This window comes from Athalia rosae, chromosome 1, assembly GCF_917208135.1.
Source record: "Athalia rosae chromosome 1, iyAthRosa1.1, whole genome shotgun sequence".
NCBI lineage: Eukaryota > Metazoa > Arthropoda > Insecta > Hymenoptera > Athaliidae > Athalia > Athalia rosae.
The window spans coordinates 12,104,734-12,131,202 of NC_064026.1; the positions used below are offsets into that span (position 1 = coordinate 12,104,734).

At 40.5% G+C, this 26,469-nt stretch overlaps 3 protein-coding genes and 1 long non-coding RNA gene across 5 annotated transcripts; 3 read left to right on the forward strand and 1 right to left on the reverse strand.

The window, feature by feature from the left end:
- The first annotated feature begins 44 nt into the window (after nucleotides 1-44).
- LOC105687078 (lipid storage droplets surface-binding protein 1-like) lies at nucleotides 45-7,508 on the forward strand. The gene is made up of 11 exons (XM_012402436.3): nucleotides 45-358; nucleotides 508-646; nucleotides 1,255-1,440; nucleotides 1,624-1,816; nucleotides 1,948-2,126; nucleotides 2,221-2,478; nucleotides 2,840-2,938; nucleotides 3,181-3,298; nucleotides 6,039-6,361; nucleotides 6,478-6,727; nucleotides 6,824-7,508. Exons 2-11 carry the CDS (start codon nucleotides 518-520, stop codon nucleotides 7,075-7,077), a joined length of 1,989 nt encoding a protein of 662 aa, XP_012257859.2. The 5' UTR covers nucleotides 45-358; nucleotides 508-517; the 3' UTR covers nucleotides 7,078-7,508.
- LOC125502224 lies at nucleotides 3,207-4,042 on the reverse strand. The gene is made up of 2 exons (XR_007280078.1): nucleotides 3,694-4,042; nucleotides 3,207-3,367 (listed from the first exon to the last, which is right to left on the reverse strand). It is a non-coding gene; the product is annotated as an uncharacterized LOC125502224 (long non-coding RNA).
- Nucleotides 7,509-8,460: 952 nt separating the features above from the next.
- On the forward strand, nucleotides 8,461-11,190 carry LOC105687079 (lipid storage droplets surface-binding protein 2). Of its 2 annotated transcripts, none has more exons than XM_048660160.1 (4): nucleotides 8,461-8,714; nucleotides 9,572-9,933; nucleotides 10,011-10,278; nucleotides 10,405-11,190. In XM_048660160.1, the coding sequence occupies exons 2-4, from the start codon at nucleotides 9,577-9,579 to the stop codon at nucleotides 10,671-10,673; spliced, it is 894 nt and encodes a 297-aa protein (XP_048516117.1). In that variant the 5' UTR covers nucleotides 8,461-8,714; nucleotides 9,572-9,576; the 3' UTR covers nucleotides 10,674-11,190. The 2 variants fall into 2 exon arrangements, with proteins under 2 accessions (XP_048516117.1, XP_012257861.2); XM_012402438.3 differs by having other exon boundaries at nucleotides 8,464-8,714; nucleotides 10,026-10,278.
- Nucleotides 11,191-11,505: 315 nt separating this feature from the next.
- On the forward strand, nucleotides 11,506-13,096 carry LOC105687015 (perilipin-2-like). The gene is made up of 5 exons (XM_048649093.1): nucleotides 11,506-11,580; nucleotides 11,668-11,752; nucleotides 11,925-12,244; nucleotides 12,321-12,606; nucleotides 12,674-13,096. The coding sequence occupies exons 1-5, from the start codon at nucleotides 11,506-11,508 to the stop codon at nucleotides 12,901-12,903; spliced, it is 996 nt and encodes a 331-aa protein (XP_048505050.1). The 3' UTR covers nucleotides 12,904-13,096.
- Nucleotides 13,097-26,469: the final 13,373 nt, after the last annotated feature.

The following is a 26,469-nucleotide window of genomic DNA, read 5'->3' on the forward strand; positions in this document are numbered from 1 at the left end:
CGTACAGACTTTCGGCATTGAAGAAAAACTTTGACAGCACACGTCATTTCGCAGGTTCTATAGCTAAACTATAAATAAAAATTTCTACGTCGAAAGAGGGGGTGATGCAAACCGTATTCATCTCGTGGTACATCTCTTTCGATGGACCATTTAATCGAGAACGGTCACAGGTCAGACCTAAGACATATCTCGTACTCTCACTCCACTGCGTGCAGTTGTCAGCAACTCTCCCAGCGAAACGCGTTGCATACGTTTTATAGCCGTATACGTTCTACCGCCGTAATCTTTTTTATAATTAATACGCCGTTCCATTTTATATCAGAACTTTGGTAGTCGTGCCGACGGAGGCATTTAACAGGTAAATTTAATCGAGATTATGAAAATAATTTTCTCGTTTCTTCTTTTCCAATTCTGTTGATTGTCCATTATCCGCGATGTTGCGATCGACGGGTTCGAGTGTTAGAAAATTAATATGCAGACCTTTTCTTATTATAATTTTTGTCACAGTTTTACCAAGATGACGCGATCCAATTTGAGGTACAAGCCACCAGAAATTTCGCAATTTGAATCAGTAGCTAGAATATCCAGTCTACCAATTGTTGAAAGTGGAATACACATCGCTGGAAATGTCTACGACAAGATTAAGGTACGACATCGTCTTTTCTCTATTTTTTTTTTCTTGTCACTTTAATTGTTTTTTTTTTTTTTATCGCACCTTCTCGCCATTAAATGTTAAATATATCCTCTGGTTGCGCAATCCAATCACGTTGGAAGGCGTATAAATTAAATATAACACACAACATATGCCTGTGAATAATTAAATCCTACATTAAAATGCAGCAGCGTCAACTGCAGTAAATACGATGATCGGTACATACACATTACAATTACGTTGGCAAGTGTTCGTTGGTATGGTTAGTAATATTGGATACTCGACTTGCACGATATAATATGAAAACCAATTGATACATATACATGAAAAATTATCGATGAACGAGTAACAAAATATGAGTAAATAAATATTGACCTTGGCCTCAGTCAGCTATTGAAGATATCACGGCCTACCGAGAGAAGATTTAACGGAAAAAAGCATTGCAGTTGTAAATAGAGGCTGCAAAAGCCGGAGCCGTCTTCAATATGTTATACCTATACACAGATATTTCATACTCATTACAATCGTACGCGTACGCATATCTCCATAATAATGTCGTCCGCATTATTAATTATACATATTCTCTCGCGTTTGCCCTGCAGCGTTCCAATTCCCTGGTTAGCTGGAGTCTCGATACCGCGGAGCAATCTCTTGCTGCTGCAACGGCTTCGGCGAAACCAGCTCTTCTAGTATTCAACGGACCGATCGCTACGATAGATCAGCTACTCTGTAGAGGCATCAATATCGTCGAGGATAGAGTACCTGCCCTAAATCTACCGCCGCAGCTTGTAAGATCATTTCTTTTCTTTTTTTTTAATCAAATATTTTTTACACCATAACAGATCTTTCCGACGGATTGTCGGCTGCACTAATCGAATTCGGTGCGATAACGTTATATTTTATTCACCCTGTACGATATTCTCGACTCGGTTAATATCCGTTGTTTTGTTTTTATCCGACGTCGCAAACAGATGTACTTCAATACGAGGGAGTTTGTGAGGAAAAAATTCGTTAAACCCGTTCTGATGCGCGCTGGAAGTGTCAAGCAGATGGGTAGCGATGCGGCTGACTTGGCCGCCGATAGACTCGACGGGGCCCTGACCGTCGCCGAAGAGTACGTTGACCGCTACCTACCCCCCGACCCCACAGATAAGGCCACTGACGGTAATGAAATGAAATAAGATACACTCTGGTTAATTATTATTATGACAAACAAAACTCCGTAGAACTTCTTCGTTATCGTTGATGTATCAATTTTTATTCGAACATTTATTCGTGTCCCTGAAAAATTTCAGTGAATTCGGACCCCAATCCGACGGAAGGGGTGAGCAAAACTGCGAGAACGATACATCACGGGGCTCGTTTTTCAAGGAAACTTCAACGCCGACTCACGCGACGAACCGTTGCCGAGGCACGCGCTCTCAAGGAACAGGGAACCGAATGCATTCACGTTCTCTTATACGTCGTGGAAATCGTGAGTTCGAAGTTTGCTGATTTCTCTTACTTCGGAGGAAAATAAAAACCAAGCCAAATCTTTTCTCGTTTTCCCTTTTTTCTTTCAATTTTAGATCGCCACGGATCCAAAATTGGCGCTAAGAAAAGCGTGCGAATTGTGGGCCACCCTGAGTCTGCCGGAGCCGGAAAATCAGGCACGTCCGGCGACCTTGGAGCAGCTTTTGGTACTCTTGACGAGAGAATCGGCACGCAGGGTTGTTCATTTGGTGAACGGTGCGGCAGCTGTGGCTTCCAGAGCACCGCGAAAACTCGCTAGAATTCTAGTGCGAACTTCGCATCAGCTACTCGACGCTCTCGCAGCTACATTAAAGGTGAGAATATTGCATCGGCCTTAGAAAAACTCGAGCCTTGAAAAAAACCAATACACCGTTTCTTCAGAAAAATGAATTGCGTGCTTCAATATCGGCGCCATTCGGTTCGTCCAATCTTTTTCTAATCACTGCGGGAATCCGATGATTAACCGCATACTTGAAAACATTTGTGATTATATTCGGACGTCGCTGATAAGACAGCAGGTTTGTGATAACGAATTGTTCCGATATCATGATTCGCAATTACGATTTGTGTATGCAATTTGACCGCGTATTTTCGAAAACTGTTTCATCTAAATTTGTATGACTCCATTCTTATCAAGAGTTGCCGTTTTTATTTTTTTTTTTCTTGTTTCTGCAGATGTTGATTGTAACTGACAATCGAAAGCAAACCGTATCTCAAATTTCTGTTGTCCGTGCTGCCATCCTCAGACTTGGTTCCACAACCGATCTCGTATTGGTAAGTTGGATCTTTTGACTTTTTTTTTTACAACAAGAAGGTTTTTCTTCAAGCGCTTTCACTTGTTAATACTCCCATGGTCAGTCAAGACTAGAATTCCGTTGTTTCATTTTTATTTTTGTTCTTAACTAGATTTTCACGTCGTGCACTTATGACAACAATTTTGTGTGCTTTCGTTCGCTCAGATGAGCTTTAATTGAATCGATTTTTTTGAAAACATTTTTTCTCATTTCTTTCGACAGGAGCAATTCGCAGCTTTTTTAGCTGGTCGTCCGGCTACGGGAAAAGCAGTCAACAATCAAAATCGACAACAGAATCACAACAATCACGTACTCGTGACTACCGATGTCTTAGCCAACGGTGCTGAGTAGCGATTTTCTCAATAATATACCCACATTTCGCGATTATTTTACAGCAATCTTATCGTCCCTGAAACAAGAAAAAAGAGACGGAAGTTGTCATAATAAGTACTGTGTAACAAAAACAATGATTTAGAAATTCATACATTCCGTATACGTATATAGCTATATTACTTTATCGAATAAATTTTGAATCTCTGAACATTCGGGAGCATATTTTGTTGGACCGATTGGAATCGAAAATATTTGAAATACCTTCAGATCACGATATTCAGATCGACGGTCAGCCGATATATCACGAGTAATTAATTTTTACGTATAGATCTTCGAGCCCAACGCGGTTGAATTACAAAAATTCGTGTAATCTTCTAGGTCTGAATTTCCCAGGGTACATACCAATTGAACATTCGTCGAGTAGAACTCGAGGTGCAATGAATCTAATTATTTGATCGGTAAATTTGATCGTCATCTTTGATTGCTGAAAAAAAATGTATCATGTAATCGAACCGTTAGTTTCGCAAAGTTTGAAATAATTCGTAAAACTTTGTATCAGGAAGTGGTACATACTGATTAGGTATGAAAAATATCGCTGAGGTTGATCGAGTGAAGGATCCAGTTGACAAAGAATGCTCTATACATCCATTACCTATACCTACCTCGTCGTAACGATCGACCACGAGTCTTGGACTTTGTACATTCGATATACATGTGAGGAAAATTCCTCGGCACTCGAAGCATGACCGTACACATAATACGGGGATAATACGTGTAAAGTGGCCACTCCATACGCCACGCACGTTAAGTTAACGCTAGTCAGGCGTACGAAGTGGCCAGTTTCCACATATTGCCCCTGTATGTCTGTCGATATAATTAAGACCGATATGATATGCGCACCTAATGCTGTGAGACCTACCCGACCAACTCACCGCAAAGCCTGTAATCTTAGACTCTGACATGGGAAGTTGTACGTTTATTTATTTATTCATGTTTCAATTCGTTCTGTTACTTTTTTGTGCAGCTTTATGCAGCTGTAATATCGATACGTTTGCCAACCGGTCGTTGATCGATCTTTTGCGCGAGAACGTGTTATGACGTATAGAAGAACCTTGCATCGATCATTTTCATTTATTCGAGCATTTGGAATTAAATTTTGAATTTCCAGACATTCGTTCAGGATTATTATGTTTTGATATTCGGGCTCTACCGGTTGTTAAGAAACTATACATGCGGCGTTGAAGCCAATCCAAGATGGGATAAATTTAATTGGGATAATAAGTAGAATTTTTTGGTCTACTGATCTAGCTCTCCTAGGCACAGTAAGGCTTTGTGACTATGCGATAGGGTGAATACCTAGTTGCACTATCTTTCTTATCTCGAGTGACATGACCGCCGCTGCTGATAACACCCCTTTTTTCGAGTGTCGGAACCTAATGAAGCGATCAATTTCATTCGGATAGATTTTTACTAAGATTTAACAATTCTTCTTTGCCGTCGAAAAAAATGAGGTTGCCGCTAAATTGGCGCCACCAACTATTTCTTCCGATTGATTTTCGAATCGAACATTCAACGCGTTTTTCCGATTGCTAAGGAATAACCGGTGATGGTTACCCCGATCACAATGATCGTACGGCGATGATAGATTTTCAAGTGAGTCTCAGCGAATCACCTTTATCAGTAACACCAGACGATAATAATAGTCCTCGTGGTTTCCCTGTACTCGGACTTTGAACCCTCTGAGCCGGGCGTTCAGTTTTATACGAGGCGTGAACGACCGTTTGAATGGATCGCTCTGATTAGTTCATTCAAATTCTGAACGTTGCGCATGTCCCGTTCGATCCTATAAACGAGAGATAGTATAACTAATTTCTCGTATTCGTCTTGTCGCCGTTGTGTACTCTTAACGTGTTCCACAAGTTCATCCTCATCCGAAAGTTCTATTATATTTCTCAATAGTACGTCGTTAAACGTGAGTAAATCTTTTGAAATTCAATTCCAAAGTTTCCAGCCAGTTCGCGATCCGGATAACGTCCCACTCGGTTGATCATACAGGCAATTATTTGCTAATCTAAAACCCCGAAAAAAACTTGATGGTCGTGCGTAGCTTTTAACTGTTCTTTTTCTCAATGATATTTCCATTTACGACCATATCAGGTTACGCGTTGAAATTCCAACGACACGAGCTTTTTCAACCGTTTAGGGCCAGTTTCGATGTGGCGGTTCAAGTTCAAGTAAACTTGGTTTAAAAACGAGCTGAACCAACGAGAGCAACAACGTTTACCGAAATTGAACTAATTGTAAGTTCAACTACATGACTGTAAACGGTGTTAATACAACTGGCCTCTATATTCACTAGTTTATCATTTTATTAAATTGTTGAAACAATTGAAGTGTTTATAAACTTATGCACCGTATATACATATATGTTTGCGTAGTAATAAATTTCCGGTGAATACAGACGAAGGTCATCTGAAAGTCGTATATCCTCATCTGCTGTGTGTCGACTCGAATAACATAAATATTATTGCGAAGATCTGTACCGTTGATACATTGATGTATATTTTTTCCATTATTCAAATTTCGGTACGCTGAACGTTCTTATTGTCGTATAAATAACCGTCACGGACGGATTTGGATGAATTGAAAAAGAAATCAACAGATGCGACCCTTAACACCCTCATTGCTGTAAAATATTTTGTCGCTATCGACGTTTTAACTTCCTGTCTGTCTGGACTGATCCGTAGAAAGCAGCAGAATGGCTTCCGAGACGGTTCGACTACCTCAAATTGAATTGTTTAACCGAGTAATGGGGCTGCCTATTATAGAGTTGGCGTTTACAAAGTCTGCGTCAACCTATATGAGAGTCAAAGATTCCCACCAACTTGTTCATTGGGCATTATCGAACGCCGAAGCATCTTTGAGCAGCGCTACGAGGCAGGCCGTACCAATCGCAGCTCCGATAGCTAAGAGACTCGAAAATTCCATACAACTTGTCGACCACACGCTTTGCTGGGGGCTCGATAAAATCGAAGAAAAAGTTCCCATTGTCAAAGAGAAGCCCGAAACGGTGAGTTTTTGATCGAAACTGTTCCGTACCATCGTGACATTGAATTCTTCTAATTTATTTCTCATTTCCGTTGCGTGGTTCTTCTGCCCGATTTAACGCGAGTTGCTTATTTTTAGATCTTGGAGAGCGCGTTTACTCTAGCCGTACAGACGGTGCAACCCGCGGTATCAAAAATCGCGTACGCCAACGAACTGTTGTCATCGCAAGCCGCTTGTTTGAAAACATTGAGCTGGAATAAAGCCAACGATATCCTGGGAACGCAATTCGGTACCGCCGCCCTCCAAGGACTCGACAGTACCGCTGCGATCGCCGATAAATTGATCGATCATTATTTCCCAGCTTTTGAGGCCGAAGAAAATGTTTCAGGTAAATTTACAAGAACGGTTGTTCATTTGTCTAAACTTTGCTTGATGATGTAATCTGTACTTAGTCATATAATTATGTTGATATTCGATTTTCCAGCCCCCGTTTCCGCAGAGGAAGATAAATTGTTGCACACGGTGCAGACGGTGGGACGTTTGTCTAACAAAGCTGCGCGTCGAGTTTACGGTAGCGTTCGTCAGCACATAAAAACAATAAACACCGACGACCTGAAGGAATACGTCAGTAACATTGTGCAGATTCTCCACCTTGCGCAGTACCTTCATGCGATAAATGAAAAGGTTCAATCCCTCGCGGGACCGAAGGATCAGGATCGCAATAAGACTCAATCGTGAATTAATGATAGAAAAAGAGATAAAACAATGAATTTCAGCTCAAACAAACGAATTCATAGAACTGATATTTTTAAGCGATTATTATGTATACGTATATTTCGTAATAATGTTCCGTTCGTATTTATATGTTAGATATTTAGAGTCGCGTACGAATATATATGTGTTTTTCTATCGTACTAAGATCACGCAATGATAATATTAATTGTGATGAGTACCATTATATCGTGACGAGTTCCTCGTGTTCGTTCGTTCGAAAAAAAAAAAAAAAAAAAAAAAAAAGAACAAATATTAGTCAAACACAAACGCGAGTTTGAATCGTTGAAATATTTTGACCCCATTGGATAAGCCATTTTTAAATGAATTTCAGAAAAATATTCTTCGTTAATAAAATACGTACGTTAATTTCGGAGAACCGATTGATTCACTCTGAACATGATGTGTATATTCATTTGACAATCACTCAATCCCAATACGGCAATACCACATTTCTCTCACATTCGTACTGCAATAGTGGATATCGATCGTCTGCGGCAATCGTTAAACTTCTTGCACGATCCATGCGTACGTAGATTACGTGGTCTGCAGGATGTGAGACGCGCACGGTATCAAATTGCCATCGTAACAACAAGTTTATTATTAATCGACGATATTGATGACCACATGTTCGTTTTTTCTCTACTATTCATCTGGTATTCCCACCGTTCAATGAGAATAATTTGAAATCATTGCAATACCCTCTTCTAATTACAGTTGTAACAGCTTACGGTTCATCGAATTTTCGAATATTCAAACTGCACGCATAGCTGGGCATGCGTAATTCATGATTCCTTGTTCGGAGAATGAAAGTGTTCGGCTCGAAATTGAACGTAGAGCCTGCAACACTTGCATTCAATCTCTTAACAGCCACATTGCTGTGGAGGCACTCGGAGTACACGTAGTACATGAGTCATGGGTACGTTGCGAGGATTGCTGTTCAAGGTTGGTTGATGGGTCCATCGAAGTGACCCCCACGTTTATCGTATGAAGAACGTCATCGCGCCTGCTGCGTAGCGGTCTCTTCGACGTCGGGACTCCCACCACCGAAACAATGGCGACTCTAGTGCTCCTGGAGCCCCAAGATTTTTTTTCCAAAGTATGAAAATCCAAAAATGCAATCCATATGCGGTTGAAAAACTTCGATCTTTTCCCGCTCGTAGGCATTTCGCGAGAACCGCTTCGTCCTCATACATGTACGTGAAATTATATCAATTAGATTGTCACTGAGGACGGTTCGGAGCTTGGGTATTTTATTTCAACCATATTTTAACCGACCGACGAAAGTTTCTGGTTTTTGGGGAGGCTGATACGCCCCTGGTGTCGATGCCCCGCTTAAGTTACGTCGCAATGCTTCGTCGCAATCTATCCACCGAGCACTACTTTCAGAAGTGCTGGCTAACGATTCAACAGTCCCTAGGGATAACTTCACCAAGCTTTTCTGGGCAAGAGTCAGTAGTATTTCGTCGGGGATCTTGGAAAGTCGCAAAACTTGTTGAACCTACAGTGAACGGGCGTTTCTTATCAAACTTTACATCGTTGCAGGCTTGCATCGTTGCAGTTATAATTCGTCGCATCTCATCTTTATACTGAATTGAAGAACTGTGAGTGAAAAAATTGATCACAAATCGCAAAGCGTTTATTTATCTTAATTTTTTTCGCTACGCTTGAACTTGAAATGCCTTTAGGTATTTCGATGAGTGCAATATCGGTGGATGTTTCATCACAATTCATGGATTAGATGTTAATGATTAACGATGCAGAATCGTGGCTAATTATTTTGAACTACTATTTCCATCAGAGGAAAGTAAAATTATTTTTTCTTACAGAAATAAAAGTGATGGTATCCACCTATGATCTTTGCTCACAAGCGTTACGTTCATTCTGTTGTTTGATGATGTCTTAGCACTTTATATACGATACAAAGTCCAAAGTGAAATCCAAACTCAATGATTTCTTATCCATGCAGATTAGGTATAAATCCATAGCGAAGAATAACACTCTGGTCAAGTTACATAACGACACAGCTTGTTGTAATAATTTTATTGATGATTCAGAGCACAGGACATTTTTTTCAGAATTCCTAGTTGATGCTGCACATTCATATCAGACATCGAGTCACCCGTTATCTGAACCACAGTTCTATGAATTCATTCCAACAGTTTTTCAACTATGAGTTTATTTTATTTTCTTTTTTATATATCGGCTTTGACTAGTCATCCCGCGACTTGGACTGGTATTGAATCATAGGACTGTGACACCCGGCATTTCGCTGCTATCGCAAATTCGTCTACATTAAGCGATCCAGAAATAATTATGTAATTTTGTAAAATCACGTGACGTTATGAGTTGGCCCTGCTAGATGTGTGTGCAAACGATGACGGAATCGCGGAACTATATTCTCTATTACTACTTATTGAAGTGCGTCATTAATAGTTATGAACCGAATTTTTCGTTACAGTCGAAATGTCTGCGAACGCAACGGAAAAGGTTGAAGGTGATCAATCGAAGGTTGAGAGCGGTCATCATCTTGAAGTTTTTGACAGAGTTTGCAACATGCCCATGGTACAATCTGCGATCGAAAAAACGGGCTCAACTTATACCTACGTCAAAGAATCAAGCGACCTTTTGAACTGGGCCCTAGGCTACGCGGAATCTGGACTACAATATGCTTCAGCAACCGCAGCGCCGATTGCAACACCTCTTGTGAAAAAATTTGAAAAACCAATAAACGCCGTAGATCAAACTCTTTGTAAGGGACTCGATATAGTCGAGCAAAAGGTTTCTAACGTCAGGGAATCGGCGGCCCACCAACCACAACAGGTAGCGCAGTTTACCAATTTATATTTTCAGAATAGGAAATTCTTATTTAGTTCTATTTTCATTTTGTACATGTACAGATATTTTTTTCGCAGATCGCTGAAGCGGCTAAGGCAGTCCTGAGCAGCTCTTTAACACCGGCTCTCGAAAAGCTAACCGCAGCTAAGGATTCGGCTACCCAACAAGCCTCATCGCTCAAAGAATCGGCTCTGACGAAGGCAAACGAACTTCTTGACACACAATTTGGTAACATGGCAGTCCAAGGCGTCGACAACACCAGCCAAGTGGTGAACCGACTTTTGGATCAATATTTTCCCGAAGTTACCGGTGTTGAGCATGTGGTACCAGGTAAAGTAAAAAACAATTCAACTGGATATTCGTTCTTACAAATTTTACCCAAATCTATCGGTCTTATCGCTAAACTATAGTTGTTGTCTTGTAATATTATGTAACTGTATGACAAAAATTCCGTAGCTCCGATTTCGGCCGAAGAAAATAAGGTTCTCCATACTGTGCAGACCGTCGGGCAGCTATCAACAAAGACAGCTAGAAGAGTATACCATTCGATTTCAGCTCAACTGAAGACAATAAAGAAAGAAGATGTTACCGCATATATGAACAGTGCAATGTCGATCCTTCACCTCACAAAGCTTCTGGGTACCGACAAAGAAGATGGCGAAAACGCCAGCAGTCCTGCGGAAGAGAAGGTGGATGACGAAACGGAAAATAAGGAAAAGAAATAGTTAATCAAATAGGTTTAATTGTTTGGTCGTGAGTATACCGAGCAACAGCCTATCACATCGTATTAGAATATGTTATAATCGTATGTTGTATGATGGTTGTTTAGATATTTAGATTTTCACAGTGTCCTGCCATGACTGATAACATATAACGCACATCGATTTGTGACCAGGGCCGATAGATGACTGTGTAAAATCTTTTTCCTAAATGTTTATACTTATTTTTAAAGAACAAAAAACGATTTAAGAAGCTATATATAGTATTTTACGTAATGAAATTTTTTACTCGTATCAATTCTCGTATTGAGAAAGAACTTATTCTTGTACGTGTATATGCCTCGTCGGAAGTTAAGGAAATATCGAGTGATTTAATTGTGCTATAATTATTCTAAGCGAATTTTTCGCTCGATGCATAAATCGTTAAATTTGCTACATTTTTGTACAAACAATATTGAAATGTTTATAATATCATGTAAATTGATTAGATGTATAAAAATATATGTACTTTTTTTAAAACATAGAAAACTTTAGATGAATAAGAATAATTAAGTGCCAAAGTCAGTGAGTTAATTTTCACATGCCTTGCAATGTAATGCGTGATTTTTTAAAGGTTCGCAGATCACGGCTTTTTAAATGAATCGAAGCTCTGCCGGAGGCATTCATTGGTTATAATCTGGTGCCTTTATAGGCTAAAGATTCAGAATGGCGCCTCTTTAGCCAATCAGAATGCATAGTCTACCACGTGCGGTGGTGTGTGTCAAAATTCCGATAAAAATTCCAGGAGCTATTTAAACTTGGGGTCAGTGACCTCAAACAAGACGGAGGTGGCAGCACTATGGAGCTGCAGTCGTTGAGTATTGCAGTCGCTGCAGCTTGCAACCACTGGCAAACACGTTGCAATTTTCTTCAGGTTACAGACGCCAGCTGTGGGTGAACTGTGATGATCGATGAGCTTTGGTTGTGGCTCGTAAATCGTAATTAATAAAATAAATAAAAGTTGAGTCAGGGATCAAGGTACGGTGACGTTGATAAACAGAGACCCATCATCTCTTACACTGTTCGACATTTACTCAGTACAACTGGTAAGTAAAACTGCATGATATTACATTTCAATTTCAAGTCAGCAAACATGAATTAATTCTCGTTCTGTTTCAACTATTGCCCTCTCCATGTGAACAATTATTTCGGATTCACAGGTCTTCAAAATTTTTCCTTGATCCATAACCTTGACCTTGACTTTGATGGATAGATGAGAGAAATCTACATTACTAGAATCAGAAATGCCGGAGCAATATTATAGGATTCAGTCCTTAGATCGAGCACTCCAAATCCCAAGTGTTCACTACCTATGGGATAAATCTGCTGAGGTGTACAGCCATGTCAAGGGAGCAAATACTGTGATTCACCGAGCACTCGATACTGTCGAAAATGTTTTCAGTATGGTTGTTGAAAAAACAGCACTGCCTGTTGCCCGGCTCATGGAAAAGCCAATATTCACATTGGATCGGACATTGTGCCAGGGCCTGGATTATGTTGAGATTAAATTGCCCATCATAAAAGAAGACCCGAAGCAAGTTTGTAACAAGGCTACTCCAGTCCTTTTTGTGAATTGAATCAATCTTTTGGTAATGTGGAATCTTGTTTTTACAGATCCTGCACCGTACAAAGTTGGTTTTGTTGCAGCGGCTCAAGCCTGCACTTCAAACTTTACAGGAATTGAAACAAGAGACTGAGCAATATATGAGCGTTGTTAGGATCTGCACTTCATACAGGGTACATTACTTGAGATCGTATAGCTGGCAGCAGGCTGACCGAGTAATGTCCACAGAAACCGGAGTCACTATACTTAGGACTGTCGACAATACAACAGAACGTGCTGAAATATTGTTGGATAAATATTTGCCTGCTCTAGAAGAGGAGAATTGTTGTGATTTCGGTAAGATTAACTGATTGTCAAAAATCAGGGATTCCTTGGATAAGCATTTCATCTGGTCGATTTTCAGATAATGAGTGCAGTGAGCATGACAATCTACATCACACGATGTTGAGACTGAGTGAATTTAGCAGCAGAGCATCTCGTCGCATTTACATTGCCCTGACAGAGAGATTGCAGCATATGTACAAGATTGAAATAATTGTGCTTATATTACACGCCCTTATTGTTATTCAGGTTGTGAAGGTACTTGAAATTCTGCTTACTTGTTTTTTGCGAAGTCTTAACTACACCATTTAATTTTGTTAGAGAATGGTTTTTAATCTGTGATATATATCTACGTCTGTTTTTATACGCGAATTAATAAGTTATAATCATTCTGTATATACGTAAGCCATCTTTGATTTATCGGTTAATTGTACTATACCTGTAACCGTCGCTTGATAAAGATCTGAGAATGTTGAATTTGTAATAAATGAATAAGTAAATATAATATCACTTCAATTTTGATACTTCACGAACATCTTCTTCCTTTACGGAGTACATCGGATCAAAATTTTCTCCTATAAGTGCGTTGAATAAAAAATGAGGGTAAAAAATAAAAATAGGTAAACAAGTTATGGACGTATCGAGGATGATATGACAGCGGTTCTGAAGTATTCGACGTGTATTATTTCAATTTAAAATTCTGCTCCAGAAGAGAGGTATGTGGCAGCAGTATAGCTGTTAACTATGTGTTCCAAATGTTACGTCGGTTGAGTCCCATCCCGTCCCGTTCCCCTGGGGATGAAATCTCGAAAATATTTGAATATTGGCCCTCTCACCCGTCAGCGTACAACGTCAGTTGTTTCGATGGGATCTATTCGGCAGTGACATTTAAATGGGGCTCGTCCTAGCGAACCTGTCAACAATCCTGAACCACCCGACTGACGACTGACACCCTTCTCTCCGAAACTCGTTCGTCCAGGTCACGGATGTGCGTGAGTTTTTTCTATTTTTTCCCTCCCCCCCCCACCCCCTGTCTCTTATGCATGTAAATCAAAGCCTGGAACGGAAAATTGCCGGGATCACGTACATACACGTAAAATACCACATAGAATGCTAAATGAGTTTTTCACGGCTGAACGAAAGTCGTACATGATTTTCATCCTCAATCCTACAAGAATTTGTCTCATAATGTTTTATTGATTTTCGTCCCTATACTTCATAGATTTTTTTCTAATCTTCTGACGGTCTAGATTTAACTGTTATAATGGATGTGACAAAGATAAAATAACAAAAACATGAACTATTTCTCATAAAAGGATCAACCTCCGAGGATTATGCAAAGTTTCTTCAGCCCCAGTAGTAGCCGGAGTTTGGCTTTCGTTTCGTATAAATATATACATGTGTTGAAACTAGCCGGTTGGGGCAATATCCGAAATTCGAGTTTGCAGCATCGTAGGTCTTGTTTACACTCGAATACCAGAGGTGAATGTGATATCCTGGATCGATGTGTATATATATCGTAAATGTAAACATATACATACACACACGTGTAGAAATATGTACGAACGAACGATACTGCGGACGAAACGGAGCAGCTAGCTAGTGCAAGGTCTCCCGTTCCCCTTTTCTGTGTACGCAGTTTTCGTTTCTACAGTGGTGGATTCCAAACGTATGGAACCGAACAGTTCTACAAATTGAATTGCAAAAGGAGCCGATTGGAGACACACGTTCCGTATGTACGTACTATGCAGTTTGCAGGCTGCTGCACAACTAAAAAAAAAATAAAAAACAAAGAACTTTCATATTCTCCCCCGCTGCAGTTTCAAAGGAAATGCACTCTCGTTCAGAAAATACAGAGACATCGATATAAGTATGCACGTCTTACCCCACAGTTAGTACTATTAGAAATTATTTATGTCACATCATGCGTATATATCTAGGTGATTGACGGTTCTAATTAGGGGCTAACGGTGTAATTGTTATTCAGTAGGAGTTTAGCCGAAATGATTTGTCCCCCACGGGGTTGAACGGGTGAGAGGTGCACCGGGTATTGCATCGGAAGTAGCAACGCAGCAACGTATATGGCAGTGGGAACAGCAATTTAAATGAAAATTTCGCGAATTCCCACGTGACACGTTAGCACTAGGGTATACGGATAGGGGATAACGCAGCTTATTCGTCATGTGTCACTTATTGTTAGAGTTCGAATCCTGCGATGCAAATCCAAGTTATATTTGACCGGAATAATTTATTACGTTATGTACATTAGCGCTACTGCATAGCGATCGCTAAAGTCCATATAGGAATGGGGGCGCATTGCATGTAATCAACTACCCAAATTTCGCATATTGATCTCATATTATCTAATGACAAAAAATCATTAATATTTCATCGATTATTATGAACGGTCCTCTCATATTTCTCAAAAATAATTCAATGCGGAATTTCCGTTCCGCCGCGGCGGAGATTTATGTGTAATTTTGTATAAAGAGAAAACCGCGAAGTAAAATGAATGCACGATTGAAGCCGTATAATGTTGTACATTTTTTCGGACTAACAATCAAACTAGAGGAGTAATAGCGAATAAACATCCACATCCTGATGAGATGAAAAATGTCGCGTACGACTTGAGTTGCGAATATAACAATTAAAGTCGTTACGTTAATGTCTGCAGCACTTTACGCCCGACGCCGACGCCTCGTACGCGTCGCGACGTAAACCGCCATGAATTGTCGTCCCGAGTATAAAGGTTTTACGACTACCTTCTGCCAACTAGAACGAAATAAAATTTCTGACGGGCTGGGTATATACGTTATGCATACATGCATACCCACCTGGAAAGTCGGAGTTTTTGTTAGGGTGGAGAAAAAAAAAAAAAAAAAAATAGAATAAAAATTCACGTCCATGAGTACATACACGTATATGTATAAAGTTACTTATCATGATTTAACATATGTCACCGAATGTGAGATGATGGAAGATATTTTCACGAGGTTTGCTGTTTCATCGAAAACTCTACCGCAGAATTTCTACAATCTTCTTTCAGTCTCGTTGAATGCAAGATGGATTCTTCGTATCACACCTTGTTTTTGTAAATTCGCCATGATAATATCGACTGGAAATTCTTATCGATCTTTCGTAAACTATCGTCTCATGTGTTCCCGGAATTGAAGAAATACTTGCAAATTTATACCATTTTTATTCTTTTTTTTATTACCGAACTGCGTCGCTACAGCGTGCAATTTTGCACCGGTGTTTGTATGCACCGATAGCTTTCTTAGAACCCTCCAGTACCGAGAATCCACATTTTTCTTACCAACTGAACTCCAGAACAGAAGAGAGTATGTGGGTTGGTGATAAATGCGCCGCTGCACTGACGTAAGAAAAATACAGTCTTGTCTAGGAGCTATATAATCTACGTTTCTTCCTCGCCTAGCTGATGCGATACAAATATATTATTATTACTATCGTCGCCATTTTTCAAGAAGCAACGTTATTTTACTCCTAACTTTACCATAGAAAATCGAGGCCAAGACTAACAATAAGTATCTACGAAAAAAAATCAGAGAGATTCGTTTCAAATCCGCTTATATGAATTTTACAAAAACTCACGTGGGATCCATAACTTTCATTCATTCTCTTTGATAGATATTTCACAGATTTTATTGTCTTCAGGTATAATTTATGTTTTCATGTTTTTAGTTCTTAAATTAAATTCATACCGATGATATCCGACTGTTACGGTGGGTATACTGGTGCATATCACACGTGTTATACCTGTAGTTCGTTTGCCCGTACAAGTAGCTTGTCGTGCGACTTGGGCGTCTGTTCGGTGCGCTCGACGATTCGGTACCTACTTGGAAACTATAATGGATTATGAGGGATTCGGTAGCTCGGTACATCACTCGTGGCCCAAGGTACAATACTATGTAGATATATACGAATTGCGGATGGATTTTAAAGGGGGTAGATAAGCCATGTTTCATAAGTAGAGATTTTATCTCGGTAAAAGCTACTCATAGCTTGTATGTACAGCGTGCCCGGAGCATTAACGCGTAAACGTATATGTATATGTACATGTATAATAGTTCGGTAGACTGCTACCTGCACCATAATACGTGGTATCTAAACAACTATTCGCATGGATTAGAAAAGATGAGTTGTGAATTTATGGATATAATCAGAAATTAGTTCGAAAGATTGTAACGAACATCTTCATGCAGTTCTTTTTTCGTTTGTTTTCTGATGTCAAAATCAGTGCAGATATGGGTTGGGGTCAGCTAAGAAAAAAAAAAAAAATCTTCACCGGTTATAATTTCTCATTTACACGGTATTTGATAAAGTTACTATACGAACGCATACATCGAACGATTCTGTGCATTATAGGTATGATATAGTGAAAACTAGAAGCTTCCCATCGCAGCTGGAAAATACTGTTCTACGTTGCAGGTTGTGTATACTTCGACCATAATTTTCGATGTGTAATGCATCGCTGCTATATTGGGTGCTAAACTTTGAGAGGGGTGATAAATGCACTCCTAACTATTCGACCAACTGCAGCAGCACCACCAGCAACTGAAAACGCCCAACCAACTATTCTATGGGGAAACGATACGAAAATGCTCGCACCGTTGCCCACATTATATTCAAAAAGCCACCGCAGCACAGTGAACGACGATATCCCGGTGTAGGTAACTAATTTTTGATTTTTTTTTTTCTCATGCCCAACAACATGCAACGCAATTTTCAGTGACGATATATTATATATAAGCTGATTATTTGATCGGGCTTATTATCCCCCTGTGGTTTGAATTTCGTTTTTTTTTTTTTTCGCGTGTAACGTCAAACAATAATCCTGTAATACATAAATGTATGAAAAATTGTGCTCGCGTATTATTTATTTTTTCTTCTTATTTTCCGTTCGCTCTTGTTTTATCTATCGCACATGGGAAAAGGTTGTAATTAAAATTCGGGTTCGCGCTGCTTATTATGCGGTGAAGCCACTGACACGTAAAATCATGCAAAATGTTTAACGGTAGGACCTGCAGCACGAGCGCATCTCCGCGTACTGGTGCACACTGGACAGTGGGCGCGGACGCTTAATGCACTGGAAGTGAAATAGCAGCTGTCGCCTGTCGCATTTGAATTTGTGTGCGGGTACAAACTTTGCTCGAATAGCTCGGTGGGCAGCTAATCCTTAAAAATTATACCGGAAAATCTATGGGAAGCAGCAGCAGCAGCAGCAGCAGCGGGAGCAGCGGGAGCAGCGGCTAAAAGCAACAGAAGGGTAAATATTTTCTAACGCATTTATTACGTTCGCGCAGAATGCGAAAATTTGCAGAGCAGCGGGAACCGCGACCGCGACTGCAATAAGAAGGAGGTGAAATCGCTCGATGGGCGGGGATATGCGTATGTACATATTGTACGTACGCATACAGACCAGCGTCGTTGAACCGTCGCGATGGAAAAATAAAAAGAAGAGAAAAAATGAAAATCAGTTCGGGGTGGTTTACCAACGCTCGATAAGTTTCTGGTAAATCTTTTATGCAAGATATGTTGAAATATCTAAATTACGTGTACTGTAGACGGAAACGTCGAATCAGCGAAATGGACGTCGGTGTGCAGAACTGTCCAAGAGAATCTCGTTAGAATTTTTCTTTCAAATCTTACTTTGAAACTGACCAAATGAGATTTTCTCAATCCGCCAAGTCCGACGGTCGTTTTACATCCGTGCTGCAATCGTCTCCGGCTTTCTCCCGCGAACACACGTACGGAAGTATCCCGAAACTTGGACCGATCACTTTTATCCGTTTCCTTCGTAATTTTCGTCATACCTAACTTGTACCGTATTCTATTCACGAAGCCGCCAAGCCCTCGACTACAGATTGAATTAATCGTATTTTGCGATACTTATTGTTAATCAAACGAACCTTTTACTCACCCTCTGTACGTCGATGTGATTTTTTTTTTCTTTTGATTTTATCTTATTGATACAAAAAATAAATATCCTCCCTTATTAGAATTTAATCCCGACGAGCGGCACTCTCAGCAAAAACAGAGAAATTCAATAACCTGTATAAAAATGCACGAAGCGCATCGTGTAAACCGCAGGTATATATCGATTACCCTGCTTTGTATTATAGAGGCATAGGTATGTGAATATAATGCGTATGCTTTCCGTGTGTGTTACGTTTCATCCACAACGAACGAGCAGCTGGGGGTGTCGAGCCTGCTGAGTTGCAATCGTCAATTATTATCACGTATATAGGCGCTACCCGCCCTCTCGAGTGTTCTCACAAAAAAGACGAGCACTCTGTCTCAAGCGACACTTGACACGGAAGAGAGAAGGAGAGAGAGAGAGAGAGAGAGAGAGGAAAAAAGAAAGAAAGCAAGAAATAAAAATGTACAAAAATAAAATCGAGCGCTTATTTTTCAGCCGCATTCAAGGAGCCCAGGCGAGTTACATCCTCAAAGAGAAAAAAGAAAATTTGTCAACGCGATGAGGTATATATACCTGCGTCTTTTATTTAGTTCCTCTTTCGTTTTTCCCTTGTTCCGAACTCCGTGAAAAATATTTTCTCTTTCGACGGAGGCGAGAAAAATAGTAAACACACTATGGGCAGTAAATAAGAAAGCCTCAGATCACATGTAATTGTGGGCTTCGGCCTCGGCCAACAATTCGCATGTGATCTGAGACATTTCTTACTTTACTGGCCTAGGTGTGCAACATACCATTTCCATCGTCATACGTTCGGTATTTGGATAATGAAACAAAACAGGTCAAGGTGTAATTGGTAAAGGCGTCCGCTTTATTTTCAAAGAGAATATTAGAATTCTTATAAAACTCGCGTGAATTGACGCTCATTTTTTACACCATAATTCAAAACGTCGACGTCCCCCGTACGCGTTACCTGGATTTAACGCGGAGTCGTTGAAAAATGTCATTTCTTTTTTTCCGGAGAACCGTTATAAATACGTCAGCTATATACATATATAGCAAACCGACCGGGCTTTAGGCATTCTCTTTTCTACCGATGTGAAAAATGAATACCTACATCTACCTTTGCCCAAAGTTCGCCCCTCGTCCAGAGGGTTTTTCTGCCACGGGGGTGGTTCAAATTCGGGGTGAGATATTCTGCAGCAGCGGGGGTGGCACTCCGAGCCTTTAGCCAGCCAGACATTGTCGACCGAAAGGCTGATGGTTACGACGGTAGTGGTAGTGGCTCTGTAGGAGCAACTTCTCCGAGATTTTTATATTTACTTTTAATTAGACAACGTCGCGACGGAACTTTCGGCGTTACTCATTTCACGGCCCGACCTCTGCAGTTACAAGTTCCAGAATTTTTGAAAGCAACGCGCCTCGGCTACGTGTACTACACGCATACCTACGAGTATACGATGTAATGTACCGACTGTACTCTCTGCGCCGCCGCCACCTCTTTAACGTTAGAAAAAAAATCTTTTTTTTTTTTTTTCTGTTAAATCTTATTACGCTATCTCGTTCCATATGGTACGTGAACAAATGAAAAATATGCAACAAAGAGTATGAAAATGAAGCAACAGCGAGACGAAAATATTTCCAACGTAACAAACCGCCGCAGTAGGAGAAAATTTAATTTTCTTTTTGTTCGGAATCTGCAACGAATATTTTCTGGAGATTTTGTACCAGTTGTGAATACACTTGCGATCGGGTAATAATTCACGCTCGAATACCAGATTTAGTTGGAAACATTACTTACATTTTGATGTAACAATTACACGCGAGAGAAAAGAAACAAAATTTTCCGTTGACGTTGCAACGGAAAGTTCTTTGAGTGGCATGCTGCTACGGGGTGTAGGATAAAATTCGACCGTTACATATTGAATAATATTAATTTGGAATTGAAGTAAATTATGCATGTCGACAGTTATCCGATTCTTTCTTCATTTGCTAATTGTATCGCGAGTTTGACAATCATTATTTATTCTCATTTATAGTCAGAAGAAAGACATAAGCTCACTCATTTGTTAAAACACTTGGATCATTGTCCGGGTGTGATATATTTATCGAATATATCATTCTCGCAGAGTGGGAATTCTGCGAAATTTTTCACTAATATTTTTCCTTAAATGGAAAGACAAAAAAAAAAAGAAAAAAAAGAAAAAGAAAGAAACGAAAAGGAAACCCTGAGTTTAATTTCAAAAACAAAGCTTTCAATCTCTCACCGCGGTATAGTCTCACCGCGCTTTTTATAATTCCTATATACAGTCCAGCTCTTCATATCACAAAAGACGAAAAGTTTGCCCCCATAGTTCTCAAGCTTTTTATAATTCTTTGACCGAAAAGAAAAATAAAAGAAGATGATAATAAAATAAATGTGTAGAAGCAAAAAAAAAAAAAAGAAAAAAAGACGAAGCAAGGAAAAGAATTAAATTAAGAAGACAAATTTAGTTGGTGAATTGCTTTCAAATGGTTTCAAAAATGTTGAGTATAAAACAAAAAAAAAAAGAAAGAAAGGAGATTGAAAGGTTACAGGAAGTGACAAATGATATTAAGGATATAGTGCAGCGGCAGAGATATTCCTGTGAGAAGAAGAACGAGGAAGTATAAATTATTATAAGGATTTTCACGTGAAACGGCTAATTGGTTGACGCTGCCCCGCGGTGCTCTTGACGGCGTGCAAGAATTATCCAAGTGAATAGATGAATTAACAAGAGTGATGTTCCGACATTTTACATCGGGATAGGTTTAATAGCAGCTAGGTATACCTATAGTGAACTTATAAGTTAGCTATAGGTATACGTATACCCGTGTACGTATTAATGCAGGGAAGAATACACGGACTTGAACCAGGACGCGACTGTGGAAAATTCAAAACCATTATTACCCCTCCGTTGCTTTGAAGTGCGGGGTAACAATGTGTAATGAAAAGTGCTCCCCTTTGTTTTACCTGCTTCTGTCATACATCAGTTTTCGCGAGACCTACAGCGTTCCGCACTACCTCATTATTCCATCTTCATTCGACTCGGAACAAGCGAGATAAAATGTCAAGATCTCCGCACGAAGGTACGCCGTCGGCGTGGAGGAGCTATTATTTTTCATTTTACAATCTTCGCGCTGGAATGCAACATCATCAAGAATTTATCCATCGGAATGGCGAAGAAGTGTCGAGTGTGACGGGAGGGCGAAAGGAATATTCGGCGTACTCGGGACTATTTCCGAATTTCCTCAATGGCCTCTATATTCAAATTAAGCGACACGTCATCCTACCGGGGCCCATCTGCAGTGTGGAGAAACGACAGGAGTTCCTGATTTCCCAACTCCCACGGGAATCGAGGAACATGAAGATCAGCTCCTCTGAAGCAGGATGAAACCGAAGAGCTCCCCATTCCGATAGCCAATTAATTCTACCCCGGTAATTTGCAGTGCAGGAGCTGTCTAGAAATCGATCGCGGCTATGCTCCACATTGGGAGGTACGTACGTATAACTAGGTATATCCTCTTGCGAGCTAGCGGTGGAATGATGAATAATTTCGAAACTTTTCACTTCGGTTGGAGAGAAAACTTGAAAAAACAAAAAAAAAGAAAAATGAAAAATAGAAGAAAAATTCAGGAAAATAAAAAGAAACCCTTTTCGCGTTGACGTGACATATTATACATCCTCGCGGTTGCAGCTGGTATCATAAAAAAAAATGATAATTTGAGCTTTTCAAAAATTCTGCTTAGGGCATTCTTCTCATTATATAAAGCCATCTATCTTACGCGGTTCTCTTCTGCAATTAACCCGTCACGTTTTTATACACCTAGCGCGATATTAGATGGATGTTGACAGTGGAGAAGATAAGATCAGGACAGGTTGTACGGGCGCCCTTATTATTCATTACACTTTAAATTCTCCACGCTTATAGGTGACGACGACGACAGCGTTCAGCATCAGTATTAGCTGGGCCAAACTACAAGGTGTTAGCCTTGCACGGAAGTAGCTTTCACCTTCGGGGGCAGGAGACTGAAATACGCTCTAGCGAAGAGAAATTTTGCGATTAAAATGTGAAATATACGGTATGCATTGCAATAATTCGAGAGGATCACCGTGCTCCGAGGTTTCCTCGGAAAATTTTTCGCTCACTGACGATCCGGAATCGAGTCGATTATCGGAGTTCGCATAATCTCACAGGGAACGAGCACGTCCCTTTCCATTTCCGCTGTGCGCTACGGAGTCGAGGAATTCGGGAACCACGCGATGTGAACGAACTAGTGTAAAGTTAAAAACGGCTTCGGTTAAAACACGACAGCTGCTGGGCTTTATACTGTAACTGCAGTTGTAGCCCTCGTTTGTCACGACCCCGTTCAGTTCTGGCGATTACTCGGTTTTTCCTGCAGCGGCAACGGCAGTTAAAGTTTCGCCCATTTTGCAAACGACACGTTGAACAAGGGTTGTGCTATTCGACAATTGACCGTGTTGTGTCCAATCGTTCACGCCGCACTCCAGTTAACGTCAAATGCACTTGACTCGATCAAAAATACGCCTAGTAAATGCAAAGGGCGGCGGGAGGATCGAGAGCTCGTTCGTTCAGCCGCGTATTATATCCTCTTCTTCTCTGTTCTCTTTTTGCACCTACCCATACCGTGAGGTAAAATTACCGCCATACCGTAGCGCGGGCTACTGCAGCTGGACGGTGTGTTGCGAGTGAAATATCACGCCGATGCAACCACCGGGGCTCCTGGAGCACCCGCAGGTGCACCGCCCCCGGAGTATTTGTTTAATAAAATGTTCCCTTCGCGCGCGCGAATTTACGAGTATCGTTGGATCAGGGTTTCCGGTGACCTCTTCAACTTGTTATTTCCCGCTCTGTACGCCATACCGATATTCATACTCGCGGTTGAAAAGCTCAGTTCTTTCAACAACGTCTTCCTCCTCGTCCGCGTCCGCGCTTCGACTCTTCATTCGGTGGTATATGAACGGCCTTCGAACGTTCGCATGGGGTGCGAAACTCGTCGTTAAGAGACCCGCCGTCTTCCCGTTCACCCAAGGTCAAGCTGTAGGAAAAATATTTCAAGGTTTTACGGTACCGGTTTTATCCTTACCCACCATATAGCCGTGGTTCGGCATCTTCCAGATTTTTCCAATTTTCCGATCACCGCATTCCACAATTTCGTGTATCGGAATCTCATTCCTGAAAAGCTACATCGTACGTATATGTATACCACGTGTACGAAAAAGACGCGTCACCCCAGTACGAGATACCGCGACACAATACATATACCCCTATATACATCGCGTAAATTGTTCTCCCTTCCAGTTTCTTTTATATCAGACGTACGCGAAATTCTACCCCGCTTCCTCCCTCTCTTGACTGTGCGAAAAATAACCTCGTACGAAATTCTCTTATAGCGGCGTTGCTTTTCTTGCCGCATAGATACAGGATATTTCAATGGGCCAGCTTTTACGTTAGTTCTCACATTTCCAGCGCGAGTTCTTACTTCTTGGCTTTCTTTTTTCTCCTTATCTTTTTTTTTTCTGTTTTTTTTTTTTTTCTATTCGGACGTATTCGTTTTTCCTCGGCGTCTATATCCATCTGTCTCTTTGCACTTGCGATCAGTGTAGCGTTGGGGGAAAACGGAAGAGCATTTATAGCTTCTCCAGCCAGACAGATGGCCAGGAGACAAGTAATCCCTCAGAGTCAGAGTGGAGCGTCGTTTTATAGGTGGAAATCAGGGTCCGAATTTTGCCCTCGGACGTTGCGAGCCTTACTCGGGATAACTTTACCGCTAATCGTTGAAGATTAATCCTGCTTCTCAGTTTTTTCTTTTTTCTTTTTTTTCTCTTTATACCTCAATTTGTTTCTTCGAAGCCGTTCTTACTTTTTTCCCATTTTTTCTTTAATCTCAGCTGAGAGCACGTGAGCTTTGGAACCGCGATCGCCGTTGATGAGGCTTTTTTCGCTTGATTACTGCAAAAAGAGAACGATCATTTTTTTCATCCATATCGTACTTGAAATATGGATCCGCAGTTTAGGGTCAGCTGACTATCCGTATCGTATAACGGTAACGTGTGGGCGCGCCTCACGTGTTCGACAAATTAAATTCTGTTTTCAGAGTACGATTTTACGGGACGACGTCATGTTGACCTGAAACGGTATTTTGATTGCTGATATTGAGCCATAAATTCCATACGTAGACCCCCGTGGGACCGAGCAGTCGGAACGTGGAACAACAATTCAAATTTTTAACTGCTCGAGTTAGCGAGTGACAAAGTGCAAAGGGAACGCGAAACATTAAAAATAATATCATTATCAAAACAAAACAAACAAAACGGAAGGGAAGGGAAGGGAAAACGAAAAAGATGGAAAAAATTCGAATGTAAAAAACGCAAACCCGCGCGCTCTGCGCTGCCGTGAAATGGTGTAAAAAAATGTACTCCCTCATTAACGTTGGGCTCTGTTTAATTTATGTACCAAAATATACCGACGCAAACACCTGCAGCGCCCACGCCAGTACCGAGTATTTCTTCTCGCGCCAACATTTCGGTGTCTGCGGTAGTACACGCTGCACTGGTAAACCAGCTACTAGAGAAAAATAAAGAGAAAGCTTCCAGCGGAACTTGATTTTAATTAACACCGGCTATATCCGATCGGTGTGAGTGCGGGTGAAAAAAACTTGACTCGAATATACATGAATCAACGACTCGCGGTTGTACGGCGAATTTTCGAAAAATTAATTCGTGAAAATCTAAGCATCGAGTGAGATATGAATGCGGGTGTACATACCCGTCTAAGTTTCGAGCGCTTACGGCCAGTGGTACGTTTTAAAAAAAAAGTTCCTCGTACCTACTCGTTAGCTTTTTGTATGAACTCTAACGCGACTTGACAGTTGCATAAATAATTTTCCCAAGTCTTTGGTGAAATTTCGAACGTTTGTAAGTCGGAGTTTTATCCTAAGATTTTATATTTCATCTTGGATATCGCGTGATCAAAGGGAATATCTTTCGCAACAATATCTTTGCGGCGTCTACTTCTCCGTATCTCCGGGCACGTCTGCTTCATTTTTCCAGCTTTACATCTGACTACGTTGTACGTATATCTTGATACGCAACCCGAACGATTTATTCGCCACACGTCGAAACTTCAGATTAAATTACGTCCGCCAAATCCCATCAACGTCTGTCCAAATGAATCGCGCTGATACAACTCTACCGCATAAACGTATATGTATATATTTAGATCTGTGTACGGGCTAAACATACAATCGAAGTACATAGGTGTATCCCCTTATAACTTTATCTTTGAAGGATCCTTCTGATCTCCAAAAAACCGTATGCATGAGTAAAATCCTGAGTCACAATAGACTTTCGATTCAACTGCGGATTCAATCGATTTTACGTGGAAACGTGTAGGCTGTATTTTTCAATTTTCAAAGTTTACCGCGACGACCTTGCTGGGGGATAAAAATCTTCTGAACACGAAGATCCACCCCGAAGAATTAAAAAGAAAAAAAAAAAAAAAAAAATTCAGCGTTCGAATCGAGATGCGGAGGGAGAGAAAGAATTCATTTTCGTTTCCAGTTTTCGAATTGAAAAACGAAACTCCGATAGGTTGTAAAATTGTAATATTCATTGATTCATATCGCAAAAATTTTAACGTACGATGTACGAATATCTCACCATTTCGTTTGACTCGAATTGAATATGGCGCTAAAAGCATCGATGCGTCGCTTCGCAGGTCCTTGACGCGCGGTGCAGTTCTAAAAGTGTGCAACGTATATGACGCAGGATTTATACCCTGGCTCGGTGCGACGGCAGCATCAACGATTAAACGCAATGAAAAAGAAAACGAGGGTGAAAGAAGAGAAGGGAAAAAAAATGTAACAAAAAAAAAAAAAAAAAAACAAGCAACGAGACG

Coding starts and splice junctions, on each gene's coding strand:
- LOC105687078 (XM_012402436.3), top strand. CDS start 518: ATGACGCGATCCAATTTGAGGTACAAGCCACCAGAAATTTCGCAATTT. Junction 1,441..1,623: donor TAAATCTACCGCCGCAGCTT/GTAAGATCATTT, acceptor CGTCGCAAACAG/ATGTACTTCAATACGAGGGA. Junction 2,127..2,220: donor TCTTATACGTCGTGGAAATC/GTGAGTTCGAAG, acceptor TTTCAATTTTAG/ATCGCCACGGATCCAAAATT.
- LOC105687079 (XM_048660160.1), top strand. CDS start 9,577: ATGTCTGCGAACGCAACGGAAAAGGTTGAAGGTGATCAATCGAAGGTT. Junction 9,934..10,010: donor CGGCCCACCAACCACAACAG/GTAGCGCAGTTT, acceptor GTACATGTACAG/ATATTTTTTTCGCAGATCGC. Junction 10,279..10,404: donor TGTTGAGCATGTGGTACCAG/GTAAAGTAAAAA, acceptor AAAATTCCGTAG/CTCCGATTTCGGCCGAAGAA.
- LOC105687015 (XM_048649093.1), top strand. CDS start 11,506: ATGGAGCTGCAGTCGTTGAGTATTGCAGTCGCTGCAGCTTGCAACCAC. Junction 11,581..11,667: donor CACGTTGCAATTTTCTTCAG/GTTACAGACGCC, acceptor AATAAATAAAAG/TTGAGTCAGGGATCAAGGTA. Junction 12,607..12,673: donor GGAGAATTGTTGTGATTTCG/GTAAGATTAACT, acceptor GTCGATTTTCAG/ATAATGAGTGCAGTGAGCAT.